Source organism: Rhipicephalus sanguineus, chromosome 4, assembly GCF_013339695.2.
Source record: "Rhipicephalus sanguineus isolate Rsan-2018 chromosome 4, BIME_Rsan_1.4, whole genome shotgun sequence".
Taxonomy (NCBI): domain Eukaryota; kingdom Metazoa; phylum Arthropoda; class Arachnida; order Ixodida; family Ixodidae; genus Rhipicephalus; species Rhipicephalus sanguineus.
In genome coordinates, this window is record NC_051179.1 from 12,066,891 (window position 1) to 12,080,240 (window position 13,350).

General features: G+C 46.3%; 1 protein-coding gene across 1 annotated transcript in view; it reads right to left on the bottom strand.

The window, feature by feature from the left end:
* Positions 1–13,350, bottom strand: part of LOC119389398 (carotenoid-cleaving dioxygenase, mitochondrial-like) — a 43,333-nt gene that overhangs the window by 11,367 nt on the left and 18,616 nt on the right. Inside the window, exons 2-7 of the mRNA XM_037656631.2 lie at positions 12,704–12,840; positions 11,060–11,184; positions 6,483–6,624; positions 5,456–5,597; positions 4,104–4,312; positions 2,632–2,789 (exon numbers count right to left, since the gene is read on the bottom strand). Of these exons, the coding sequence (XP_037512559.1) occupies positions 2,632–2,789; positions 4,104–4,312; positions 5,456–5,597; positions 6,483–6,624; positions 11,060–11,184; positions 12,704–12,840 (913 nt within the window). The remainder of the gene's footprint in view (positions 1–2,631; positions 2,790–4,103; positions 4,313–5,455; positions 5,598–6,482; positions 6,625–11,059; positions 11,185–12,703; positions 12,841–13,350) is intronic.

Consider the following 13,350-nt stretch of genomic DNA (forward strand, 5'->3'; position numbering starts at 1 on the left):
GGTCTCCCCGACAAACAAAACGTGAAGAGCTCGACCCCTTCACTAATACGCGGCAACACGTCCGGGGAACGCACAGCAGCGCGATGGCTTTTCAACCGATGTTTACAGATGAACTTCGTAGTTTATCGCTGCAAACAAAGGTTCGTTGGTACGCAAGCATACAAGGCGATGCAGGGACACAGTCATTCTGTATTGTAATCTACACGTGTCTTCACTCTACATGCGACAAACGTAATGGATCATCAGGTGTTTAATAAAGAGATACAATAACGGTGGTGATTCCATGCAGCACAGACGGCGAGCACATGCGAGCGCGCAGTCTAATCGCGATAGAGCAAGAAACGACACATATGGCGTGCCGCACGCACTGTCTGAAGATAATTACCTGAAACTCGAAGCCTTCTGCGACCACAGTCAGACAGCGTTACCGTTACATTGAGAACGACACGCGTCATCACGTGGCATACTCTAGCTTACACCGCAGTTTAGACAAAAAAGCCGTTAGTCACTTCTATCAACTGTATATTTCGTCCTAAAGTATTTCTAAACCTCTTTCAGCTTGACACAGTTCTGGATCATACAGGCAGTTTAACTGGTCTTAAGCGCAGAACTACTAATGCGCCTTTTACATTTTCCTGCAGTGCCCTCTGCCGTTTTAGTAGGGGTCGGGACAACCCGACGTCACTAGATTAGATTAGTCTAGTAACGTTGGACAACCGGTATCAACAGAACGAAAGCCTCCGAGATCAACAAGCGTTTCGAGACTTTTCTACCAGGGTAAGGGCGCATGCGCCATGGTATCGTGAAACAGGCGGATTGGAGTAAAAAAATCTGAGAAGCGAACGTTTTCGTGAAAGTAGCTTAACAATATATATATATATCAAACTTTCAAACTTTTATTGTACTGTTGGTTTACGTGGTCCCTTCATTATCACCGCTTTGTGATAGGTGAAATGCAGGGAAAGTGTCCGCTCCCGAGCAAAAGAGAAAGCGCGCCAAGAGCGAGCGCCTTGTCTGCCTCCATCCGGCGACTCCGAGCGAAAGAGAAAGCGCGCCAAGAGCGAGCGCCTTGTCTGCCTCCATCCGGCGACTCCGAGCGAAAGAGAAAGCGCGCCAAGAGCGAGCGCCTTGTCTGCCTCCATCCGGCGACTCCCAGCGAAAGAGAAAGCGCGCCAAGAGCGAGCGCCTTGTCTGCCTCCATCCGGCGACTCCGAGCGAAAGAGAAAGCGCGCCAAGAGCGAGCGCCTTGTCTGCCTCCATCCGGCGACTCCGAGCGAAAGAGAAAGCGCGCCAAGAGCGAGCGCCTTGTCTGCCTCCATCCGGCGACTCCCAGCGAAAGAGAAAGCGCGCCAAGAGCGAGCGCCTTGTCTGCCTCCATCCGGCGACTCCGAGCGAAAGAGAAAGCGCGCCAAGAGCGAGCGCCTTGTCTGCCTCCATCCGGCGACTCCGAGCGAAAGAGAAAGCGCGCCAAGAGCGAGCGCCTTGTCTGCCTCCATCCGGTGACGCCGAGCGAAAGAGAAAGCGCGCCAAGAGCGAGCGCCTTTTACGATCGCAGACATCCAATGACATGCGCCATTCGCATTATTTAAGCGCCATCTGTCATCTTTAAACAGCAACTCTGGATGGATGGATGGATGCTATGAGCGCCCCCTTTATAACGGGGCGGTGACAAGTGTGCCACCAGGCTCGACAAAAAAAAAAACCTTTACTCTTCTTTTTCTTAGTGTTGGCATAGTGTCTCTACTTCAATTAAAACTATCTTACTCCAGAAAAAAAAAAAAATTTCAGCCCAGTTCTCTGCCCTTTACGGCAGAATGTCCTTTTTTTGTCAATATTTATTTCTGTCCTTTCTAAATTTCTGCCACCAACACTCTAACCGTCAATTACTTATTTCAATCGCGGGTGTGTTCAGCTTTCCATTGTCTCTAAAACCCAAGGCGTCATGTAGGCTCGTGCCCAAACGTACACCTGGGTGGATATCTCCACATTCAATCACAACATATGCTCCACCGTTTCCTTAGTTCCCCCGCAGCACGTGCATTGTTCTTCCTCTTTACTGAATCTCGCTTTATAACTACCCGTTCTAAGGCAACCCGATCTCGCTTCAAACAGTAAAGCGCTTCCCCTTGAATTATCGTAAAATGCCCCCCTCGTTATTTCATTTTTGCCCTTTCGGTAGTTACTCAAAGCCGGTTTTTTCTCCATAGCTACCGTCCAGTAAATCCTCTCCGCCTCTCCGACTATTCGCTTAACACTCTTTGTTGAGATATTGCTCACTCTACCAGCCGTATACACTTACACTACTCTAAGAAATACATGAAACGCCATCAAGTGAGCAATTCATTAAACTAGAGCTCTAAGAAATACATGAAACGCCATCAAGTGAGCAATTCATTAAACTAGAGCTCTAAGAAATACATGAAACGCCATCTAGTGAGCAATTCATTAAACTAGAGCTGGCTACATACATACTACTGCTACTACAGAGGAGGGAATGACCCACACCCTAAGGAGCTTCGCCCCTAAAATATACATATATAAATGTCGCCTGGATTGTTTTCCCCAACGCATCGCGATACGCGACACCCGCAGCCCTAAGCACGGAGTAAACTTTTTTTTTCGCTCGCCTACCTGTCCATGATGGATGCGTCGTCGTAGGCGACCATGTCGAAGACGATGTGCCCGTCGTCCTCGAAGGCGTTCACAGCGTGGAAGAAGAACAGCGGGTCAGCCAGGAACCGCGTGCGCAGGACAGTGCCCGTGTTCCGGTCGATCACTACGAACCTGGTCTGCGAATCCGAGGTGGCCAACCAGAGGGGAGAGGGCAACAGGGGGAATAGAGAGAAAGGGTCGAAAGGGAGGGTGTCCCAACATTTAGTCGAGAGTAGAATGGAAAACCGGGCTAGTTGGAATGTTTGCATGGCTGAAAGACGAAGACGTAGAGCCAGAAAGCACAAGACGAGCGCTCGTCCTGTGCTTTCTGGCTCTACGATTCCGTCTTTCAGCGCTGCATCAACCATTTAGTCGAGAGTTCGACGTAAGTTCGTCTGGTCAGGTAACATGATGGCGAAGCAATTGCGGTCACTGACCAATGTGAAAAACAGATTAAATACGTTTCGGGACCTGTTCAGGTTCCTTGATCACACTAAAGCAGGCAACAGCCGTAAGCCGCATTTTATGCTAACATATGACGTAGAGAACGGGCGTAACTGGGAGGCAGATTTCCATCAGTACTGTTGACAGTATCGTGGTTTATTGAATGATCACAAAAGTAGTCTTGTCATCGAATTGCCTTAGCTATTACAGTATTAATGAGAACTAACAGACAATAATGCCTTGGCATTATTGTCTGTTAGTTCTAATTAATATTGTGTCTAGCAAAGAAAAACGAGCCCTTAAAAGTCACATTCTTTCCTTCATTCTTAGCTATTACAGTGGTGTTATCCCATTCGATACGTGATTCGTATTATAAAACTATACATCACATAGTAGCAATAGTTAGATCACTGCTTACATGGGCAACTATTGGCGCGAAGGCGTCAACATCTTTACTGTCGGAATACGACTTCTTTAAGGACCGCGTATGGTATTTTGGGGGTCTGACAGAAATTGGAAAGAAAAGCCCCATACACATCGTAATCCGACGATCCACAGTATAGCATGTTGGCAAATGGTTTGATCAATCAACTTCTTACACAGGCTCCTATAGTTCGAACGGTACTGCTATTTAAAGAAATCAGTACCACCATTTGCGCGAAATGCGGCTAGGTGAGTGGATAGTCACATGATACTATAGGCATGCATGGTTAGATGTTTTCTAGGGGCAGAATTTCAGCGCCTGTTTCCTGTTCATTGCTGTTAAAGGCGCTGTGTCTCTCCTAGTGTTTATTTAGCGATACTTTACGAGGCTATGATGCTGAAGCGAAACTTGTGCCAAAAAGTCAATTTTAAGTTCACATCAGAAACCGAGTATGGCAGCTGCTACTGTGTGTGCCACATTAAACTGTCCCTGAGGCTTGCGGGATTGTGCACCTCAGAGCGAACACTGGGAGACCTACAAAGCCTGACCAGCAGCTGGCTGGTGCAGGGTTTGTGTACGTCACCTTCTCCTTGGGCGTCCAGTCGAAGCAGTCCTTGAAGGAGTAGCCCTTGATGCGAGAGCCGATCAAGCGAATGGTGTTCACCAGCAGGGGCTGCTCGACGAACACCACGTAGTTGCGCGTCATGCCGAAGCTGTGGTAGTAGCTGAACGTCGTCTTCCAGCTCGATGGTATGTGGTAGGCCACCGAGGCACGCTTCAGGCCCGCGCAACCTGCGTGAGCAATAGGCAGGCCGCTCCCAGTCGTATCCTCAATTAATATACCCATGGAACTCTTTTTTGAACTAGAATACTGTAACAACTATTGACCAACGTCAAAAGCATACGTGTTACAGATTCCTTTCTTAAAAATTATCCGTTGGTTACAAAACATCTATTATTACAATGCTACAGTGCTCGTCCCAGGTTGCTAGAGCGCACTATGTCCAGAATGTTTCGCGTCCTGTTGAGGGCGTTGTCATTCGTTTAGATTATACATGAAAGACAAGCTTGAGTTGGTCCGGAACGACTTGAAGTGGAACACCTGTACGTTTACGGAAAGGATAGCGCGGCAAACACTGACCCTTTCGAGGCCGATGGAGCAAAAACAAGCAGCGATCCCCTATATTCCCGTAATTAGTAAAGCTCTGTAGTGGAAACATGGCGTCCAGATTGCGCCTGTACCAGCAAGCAAGCTGAGCAACGATTTCGCCAACGCGAAATGTCCTTTGCTGTGCTAAATGCTTTCCGCTGTGATTTACAAGGTTTCTTGCGTGTACAGCTTTCTACATTTTCAACTATACCGTGCAAGCGTCCACTGCACGTTGGGTCAGAGCCTTAAATGCAAGACCGACAGTAGTACGGTAGTATGCGCAGGGTCCGGCCGATCAAAGTACGACCGGGACCCCCACTCCCCCCATGGACCTTTCGGCCGGCAGTTTTCCAGCTGCTTGGGCCGCGATCGTCGGCTGCCCTAGCACGTTTTAGTTTATAGAGGAGCTCTTGGTTTAGAGTCGCACATAGAACATACAACACGCGGGGTGACGTTATCGCTCTTTTACTTTATACGGAACCACACGGCGACCACCGACGCCGAAGGGGACGGCCAAACTGCGCCTGGAGTGTCCATGTAACTGCTATGCCTCATAGTACCAATGCCTCATACTGATCCCATATTGTCACACGGAATCTTCCATTTCAGAACCCGTGTACTTGGAACCCGCATTCTGTAAACACACGTAGTCGTAATATTGTTACCGAAACTGGGCCAATGCACGTGTTCAAAAATGACATTAGTGTCACACCGTCAACACTATACTTAGGTGTTAGCGCGTTGTGGCCCACTCACATAAACAACGTAATACGACAGTCGGTCACCTTGACTGGGCGGCGGTATCTTGACGATGTGATACTTGAGGCCGGATATGAAGCTGGCGCCCAAGTTGTAGCTGGTGCCGTCTTCCAAGGTGATGGGGTGCGCGCTAGCCAAGTTCACGGACACCAGCTTGTTCACGTCATACTGCAAATGTTCACACAAAAAAGGGGGACATCATGTAGTGCCAATAGCTTGAGCGACTGTGCCAGGGACTTCGGTGGCGGGAGATCAAGAACGGCTGCAGCCCGCCCCCTTGCTATAGGCCGTTGGGATCGGGGGGTGGGGCTCAGGTTTTCTTTTCCAACCTTTAGCTTCTGTTATCCTTATGCAATACAGATTCAATATTCGCGAATTCTCGCACTAACCCTGTGCATTACCTTCTTAACTATACGCCTGCCATGTGTTTGACGTAAAAACGCATCGTTTTCTTATGTTGAATTATTCTATAATCTTAAATAGTAAGCTTCCAGAACACCTGCTTTCCTTTCTGATTAGTTATTCGATGTGTTTCTTGACACTCAGGGATAAGTTCGCGTTTTGTTTTCTGCTGTCTTATATTTCTTTATGGCGTATTTATGTGCCTGCATACTGCATGCCACAGATATTCTGAAACGATGCTATGAAACGGCATTACTAAACAACAAAACAGAACGATGCGCTGCTATCGACTGAAGGTTTATTTCGAAAATGGTGGCTTGTAAAGTGAAGAGAAGAAAGAGAGAAGAATAAAGAAACAATTGATGGCCAAAACGAAGACATAAAGACGAAAGAAAAAAGGCTGACAAAGTGTAATTGCATCGCGGGCCTTAATCACAAAGGTAAGTGATTTCCTTATCGCTTAACCCACAAAACCGACAAAACGCTGACTCATTACACCACGATGCGATAGATAGTGAAACCCTCGTACATTTCTCATGCTTATTGCTCTCTATAGGTCTTCCTGGCGGAAGCGCACACTTTCAAGCAACATTTGCCACTAATTAAAATGTATAGTCGTTGCTTTGTTTTCATGTTCACCGCAGGACTAACCCTTTGAATGACTTCCAAGGAATCCTGGTCGACTTTCCACACGAAGCACGTTTCGGACGTGCAGAAGAGCTCATCGCCGAGTGTGTACACGTTGCCGAAGTTGTTGTCCGTCAGGTCGCTGGGCACCATAGCCGCGAAAAACCTGCGAATTTACACGGGTCCATGATTACTTTTGATTAGTAAGCTTCAAAAAACAAAAGCAAAAAAAAAAACAAGACCAAACAAAAGGTCACGCAATGCGATACAGTGACGCATTCTTTTAAGATCCTTTAGGATGCCTTGCACCTGTGCCACTGTATCACGCAATGTGGGAAACGAATATTTTCGCAATGTAGCCGTAATTGAAAATAAATAAAAACTCACAGGGTCCCTTATGAATTCGCCTAAGACGGCTCGAAGGCGAAAGCCATCTTCTTCTTTTTCTTCTCAGTCGATGTATTGATCCTCCCCCACCCCTCTCCGAAAGCTTTCTGCAGCTAACGTAGTTTTGCAATGCCTCCAGGATCGGAGGTATAGCAAGCTTTATACACATAGCCTGGTCTTGCACTGCCTCCGTGATCGGCCTACCTTTGACCAAGCGACGATGCCATGTGATGACGTCATCACGTGACGGCATGTTATATGACGTTACAGTGACGTCATGATGGCATCATACGTCGTCACGTGATGATTTTTTGCATCACTTGTGTCGACGCCGCAGACGCCAAGGGTCAATTTTCGAATTTCATGAGGCATCTAATCCCGTCGACTTGTGAACTGGGCGCCCCAGTTTCTTGCAGTCCACCTGACGTGACCGGTCTACCTCGTAGAACAAGGTTCACGGATTTTCAGGTGAACAAACTGCCTAGTTTCCCGTGCGTTCTAACGGCGCGTCACACTAGTGATTACTGATTACTTACGTATACGTCGCTTACATCCATGCCGGTCACATAGTGAACCTATTCTCTATTCAGAAGTACAGGTGGGGACCGACGAATGTAGTCGAAATTTGTTATAAAGGTTGCAGACAGGCTGGTTGACGTTTCTATATCTTCGTCAAACGTCGATTACGTCAGTGACTAACCCTTTAACAACTAACACGTCAATATTAGGAAAGGTAACCGCGAAAACATACGGGACACAGAAAGAGACAACACGAAGTGGTATACTGACAACTGTTCATTTATTCAGACAACGCCAAGCCTATATATATCAGACACACGCGTACACCGGAAAACAACAGAAAAATAAAAAGCCGGCAGATCCCACGCATAGTGGGAATCGATGTAATGCGAAGCAGCCAGCAAAGAGCTGCATACATCGTCTTGTATGTCATTGAGGAAAATGCGTGTTATGGTTTTCATGTTAACTCCTATTATTTATGTTCGTCACACAGTAACGTCGCGCAATACCAACTTGGGGGTCGATCAACCTAGAGAAACGGCCGCCAGCGCACCATGAGCGTGGCACGTAAGTCATGCTGTACATGACATGTGTGTCATGACTTTCATGTTAACTCGTGTTATTTATGTTCGTCACACAGTCACGTCGCAAGATACCAATTTTGGTGTATATCAAGCTAGCGAAACGGCCGCCAGCGCACCATGAGCGTGGCACGTAAGTCATGCTGTACATGACATGCGTGTCATGATTTTCATGATAACTCGTGTTATTTACGTTCGTCACACGGTCACGTCGCAAGATACCAATTTTGGTGTATATCAATCTAGCGAAACGGCCGCCAGCGCCCCATGAGCGTGGCACGTAAATCATGCTGTACATGACATGCGTGTCATGATTTTCATGTTAACTCGTGTTATTTATGTTCGTCACGCGGTCACGTCGGAAGAGACCAATATTGGTGTATATCAAGCTAGCGAAACGGCCGCCAGCGCACCATGAGCGTGGTACGTAAGTCATGCTGTACATGACATGCGTGTCATGATTTTCATGTTAACTCGTGTTTTTATGTTTGTCACACAGTCACGTCGCGCAAGACCAATTCCGGGGTAGATCAAGCTAGCGAAACGGCCACCAGCGCGCCATGAGCGTGGCACGTAAGTCATGCTGTACATGACATGCGTGTCATGATTTTCATGATAATTCGTGTTATTTATGTTCGTCACACGGTCACGTCGCAAGATACCAATTTTGGTGTATATCAATCTAGCGAAACGGCCGCCAGCGCCCCATGAGCGTGGCACGTAAGTCATGCTGTACATGACATGCGTGTCATGATTTTCATGATAACTCGTGTTATTTATGTTCGTCACACGGTCACGTCGGAAGAGACCAATATTGGTGTATATCAATCTAGCGAAACGGCCGCCAGCGCCCCATGAGCGTGGCACGTAAGTCATGCTGTACATGACATGCGTGTCATGATTTTCATGTTAACTCGTGTTATTTATGTTCGTCACGCGGTCACGTCGGAAGAGACCAATATTGGTGTATATCAAGCTAGCGAAACGGCCGCCAGCGCACCATGAGCGTGGTACGTAAGTCATGCTGTACATGACATGCGTGTCATGATTTTCATGTTAACTCGTGTTTTTATGTTTGTCACACAGTCACGTCGCGCAAGACCAATTCCGGGGTAGATCAAGCTAGCGAAACGGCCACCAGCGCGCCATGAGCGTGGCACGTAAGTCATGCTGTACATGACATGCGTGTCATGATTTTCATGATAATTCGTGTTATTTATGTTCGTCACACGGTCACGTCGCAAGATACCAATTTTGGTGTATATCAATCTAGCGAAACGGCCGCCAGCGCCCCATGAGCGTGGCACGTAAGTCATGCTGTACATGACATGCGTGTCATGATTTTCATGATAACTCGTGTTATTTATGTTCGTCACACGGTCACGTCGGAAGAGACCAATATTGGTGTATATCAAGCTAGCGAAACGGCCGCCAGCGCCCCATGAGCGTGGCACGTAAGTCATGCTGTACATGACATACGTGTCATGATTTTCATGATAACTCGTGTTATTTATGTTCGTCACACGGTCACGTCGCAAGATACCAATATAGGTGTATATAAAGCTAGCGAAACGGCCGCCAGCGCACCATGAGCGTGGCACGTAAGTCATGCTGTACATGACATGCGTGTCATGATTTTCATGTTAACTCGTGTTATTTATGTTCGTCACACAGTCACGCCACAAGATACTAATTTTGGTGTATATCAAGCTAGCGAAACGGCCGCCAGCGCAGCATGAGCGTAGCATGTAAATCATGCTGTACATGACATTCATGTCATGATTTTCATGTTATGACTTGTCATTTATGTTCATCATACAGTCATGTTACGCCATACCAATTTTGGTGTACATTCGATTAACCAAGCGACCAGGAGAGCACAAAGTCGTAGGCGGCTAGATAGATAGATAGATAGATAGATAGATAGATAGATAGATAGATAGATAGATAGATAGATAGATAGATAGATAGATAGATAGATAGATAGATAGATAGATAGATAGATAGATAGATAGATAGATAGATAGATACGGTCAAAGTCGCAGAAGTTCGCTAAGAAATGCTTCGCATTTAAAACGATAAAAAACACACAGCAACCTTTAACAAGGGTTCGCAGCGGGGGCTGGAAAACGACTGAAAACGACAGAGTCGCCGAGCACGTAATCATCACGTGGACAAAAAGATAAGTTCATTCTGAGTAACCGAAACTGACGGCGAACTAACGAAGTCGCCATCCTTGAAGCATGGCGAGCGGCCCCCGCAGCTACGGCACTGAATTATCAAGTTGACCCTCCTGAAGCCCCCAGAGAACGCGCATGCTCACCCAAGCGAATGTTTATGGACCTTTCGGGTTGTCCTATATGTAACATGCCGCAGCTAAGAGGAATCTTGTGTACGACACGTGTCGTGCAAATGTCAGTACCGTTTGGTGTTGTCTCTTTGTGTGTCCCGTGTGTTTTAGCGGTTACTTTAGTGGTCACGTGTGAGTAGCGGTTATGCTACTCTGCTTTTTTGGAAAAAGATGATCCTCTATACCCTTTGTTTGCTGTGCTGAAGTTTTTAAAAGAATGTGGCTTTTAATGAGCCTTAAACGGCATCACCTCACTGTTAATTACCTAACACCTTGTGCCTGGCGCATCATAGCCTCAGCTGTTGTTGCGCCACAAAAAACTAACTAACTAACTAACTAACTAACTAACTAACTAACTAACTAACTAACTAACTAACTAACTAACTAACTAACTAACTAACTAACTAACTAACTAACTAACTAACTAACTAACTATAAGGCACCTTTGACGAAGGTAGGTCCCCCTGTCGAAAGGTCGGCCAGCCTCACTGAGTCCCTTATTCCCGTTCATGCGATTAACCTCCATAGTACGTTGTGTATTCCGGACATTTGCAGTACAGTCCAATGGACTGATGTGTGACGACTGCCACCCTCTTCGAGTTCTGAAATTTTACTCATAGAGCAACACTGAAAAGACAAAAACAGTTGTGCCATGTTTAATACATTTTTCACGGGAGGGGCACCCGAGCTTTCTTGGTCGGTCAGGCTCACACACTGTAGTGTTTGTGCCAGCGCTGTTCCAGTGAGAGTAAAACACAACTCACCTCGAGAAGATATTCTTGCACGGGTCTGGATAACATTTCGTGCCGAATTCGGTGACAACGGGCCGATTGACGGTGCTCATTTTTTTGTACGCCTCGGACTCCAGGTACCGCGAGCTGTAGTAAACCTGCGTGGTATCAAAAGCCAATCAATTGGCCCGGAAATTCTGAGGACATTGGCCACTTTTGCTGTTTTGTTCATAGTAAGAACATGAGAAAGGGCGTTTTGTTTCGATAGATTTATCAACGTGTGTTACACAAGTCAAGACAGACTGAAAGAAAGCAGGATACTGCTAAGCTTTCGTTTAATATGATATAATTCTTCAGGTAAATTTCTTATTTGACTAAATGACACTTTGTTACAATATCACCGCGTGTAACAGCCCGCAACAACAAGCTAAGGGCATAACTACCGAATGGCTTCCTCTTCCCGAGTCGTTGAGCACATACGGTCACCTCGCAGTTGAATAATTACGTCAGTATAAGCGTGCTTAAGGTTATTCATATATTCAGGCAATGTGAAAAATAGGTCACACAAAGAACTTCGTTCAGCTGAACAACTAAAAGCCGACCACGTGTGCATAACTACATATTAAAAGCAATGTGCTGTGTCAAGGGCGTAGTCAAGGGGGGGTTGGGGGGGGGGGGTTCAACCTACCCCCCCCCCCCCCGAAAATTTTCAATTGTGCTTGCGTATATATACACGCACACATACGAATGTACGCACGAACATACAAAAAGTATGGTTGAATCCCCCCGAAAAAAATTTCTGGCTACGCTCCTGTTCTGTGTTGTAGAATAAGCACATACTCATTTGGTTTCGAGACCAAAATTACTCGCAAACAATAATTTGGCATTTCGATAGTGCCGCCGGGAAGAAGGAGTGGTTTGAATGACGGAACTAAAACAGCTATCTGTATTTGTTGTCAGGAAGCCAAAATATCGTGAAAAGGCTCGTAACATTATGTAAATTTCAGCAGGCAAAACATCGTTCTTAAAGTTAAGCCAAGAAAAGCACAGGGGATATTATTTGTGGTTTCTTCACTGTAGTGCAATGATTCTCACTCAAATCGAAACAAATTAAAGTGGACGAAAAATCACCCTTACCGTTGGCAGGATTCGAACCCACAACCTTCGAATTCGAAGGTTGTTTCATTAGTTCTAACAAAAGAAGGCGCACAAAGAAAGCACGCTCATGTCGCTTTCTCTGTAGAATCTTTTGTCCGTGTTTGCAATTAAGCTGTTCGAAAAAAGGTAGCGCCGCAAAGTTAAGGACAAGAAAAAGACTGGGACTACACAGACGAAGCGCTTCGTCTGTGTATTCCCAGTATTTTGTCCTCAACTTTGCAGCGCTACCTTTTTTCTTACAGTATATATGTTCCAAGCTCTTCTGAAGCTGTTCGCGCAGGACACGCTAAATGGGAGATCACTGGGAGAAGCGTTCGTCCGGCAGTAGACATATGATGACGATTACGATGTTGATGCAATACAGGCAAGCCCACGTTGCTGCTGTCTTCGACATGTAACTGATTTTAATTTGAACACGCATTTCAAGCGATATGTAGACATGAACAAGCGATATTGCGAAGCACGCGAACTAACGCGTCTGAGCGTCCAATAGAGCGTCAAGAAGACGTCTGCTCCTACCTTTCCCTTGTGTATCTCGTAGGACGAAAGGATGGCTGCGCCGTCGAACCAGTGCTGCAAGGAGAAGCCGCCGTCCAGCTCCCACATGCCCGGGCCTAGCCGGAACAGCTTGCCGCTAACCCACTCGGGCATTGTGCCTGCACAGCAAAGGAACATTAAAAATGGGACCGCCGCGTAATCACGGCTATGTTTTTTTTTTTGCCCTGTTTAGGGTCCTTAAGGGTTAATAAATGGTGATGATGATGATGATGAATTAGTGATAACGCCGTTTAGGATATTTCCAATGTGTGGCTCGATCACGACCGTTTGTGTGTGTTACTCCAATAACTACTGGTTAATGTTTATTACTTAGAGATGTCAGGGATTGAAACGCCGTTGTGCATTCCTTTCACCTCGGTTATTTATAGCGGCGTCTCGAGATAATACAAAACAAAAACACTCAAATCGCACCGTTCGTACTCGCATATTTGATGATAAACTTTATCCAAGCACATCGTCCTCTGCCCAAAAGAAAAGTATAAGGAAGTCCCAAATATTCAAGGGGATTTCGAAATGAGGTGAAAATTATATGGCCTACTAAGTATAAGCAGCAGTACCGGATCGTCGCTTGTAGTTTTTCCTTTTTTTCTGTCGCCGAGGCAAAGGCG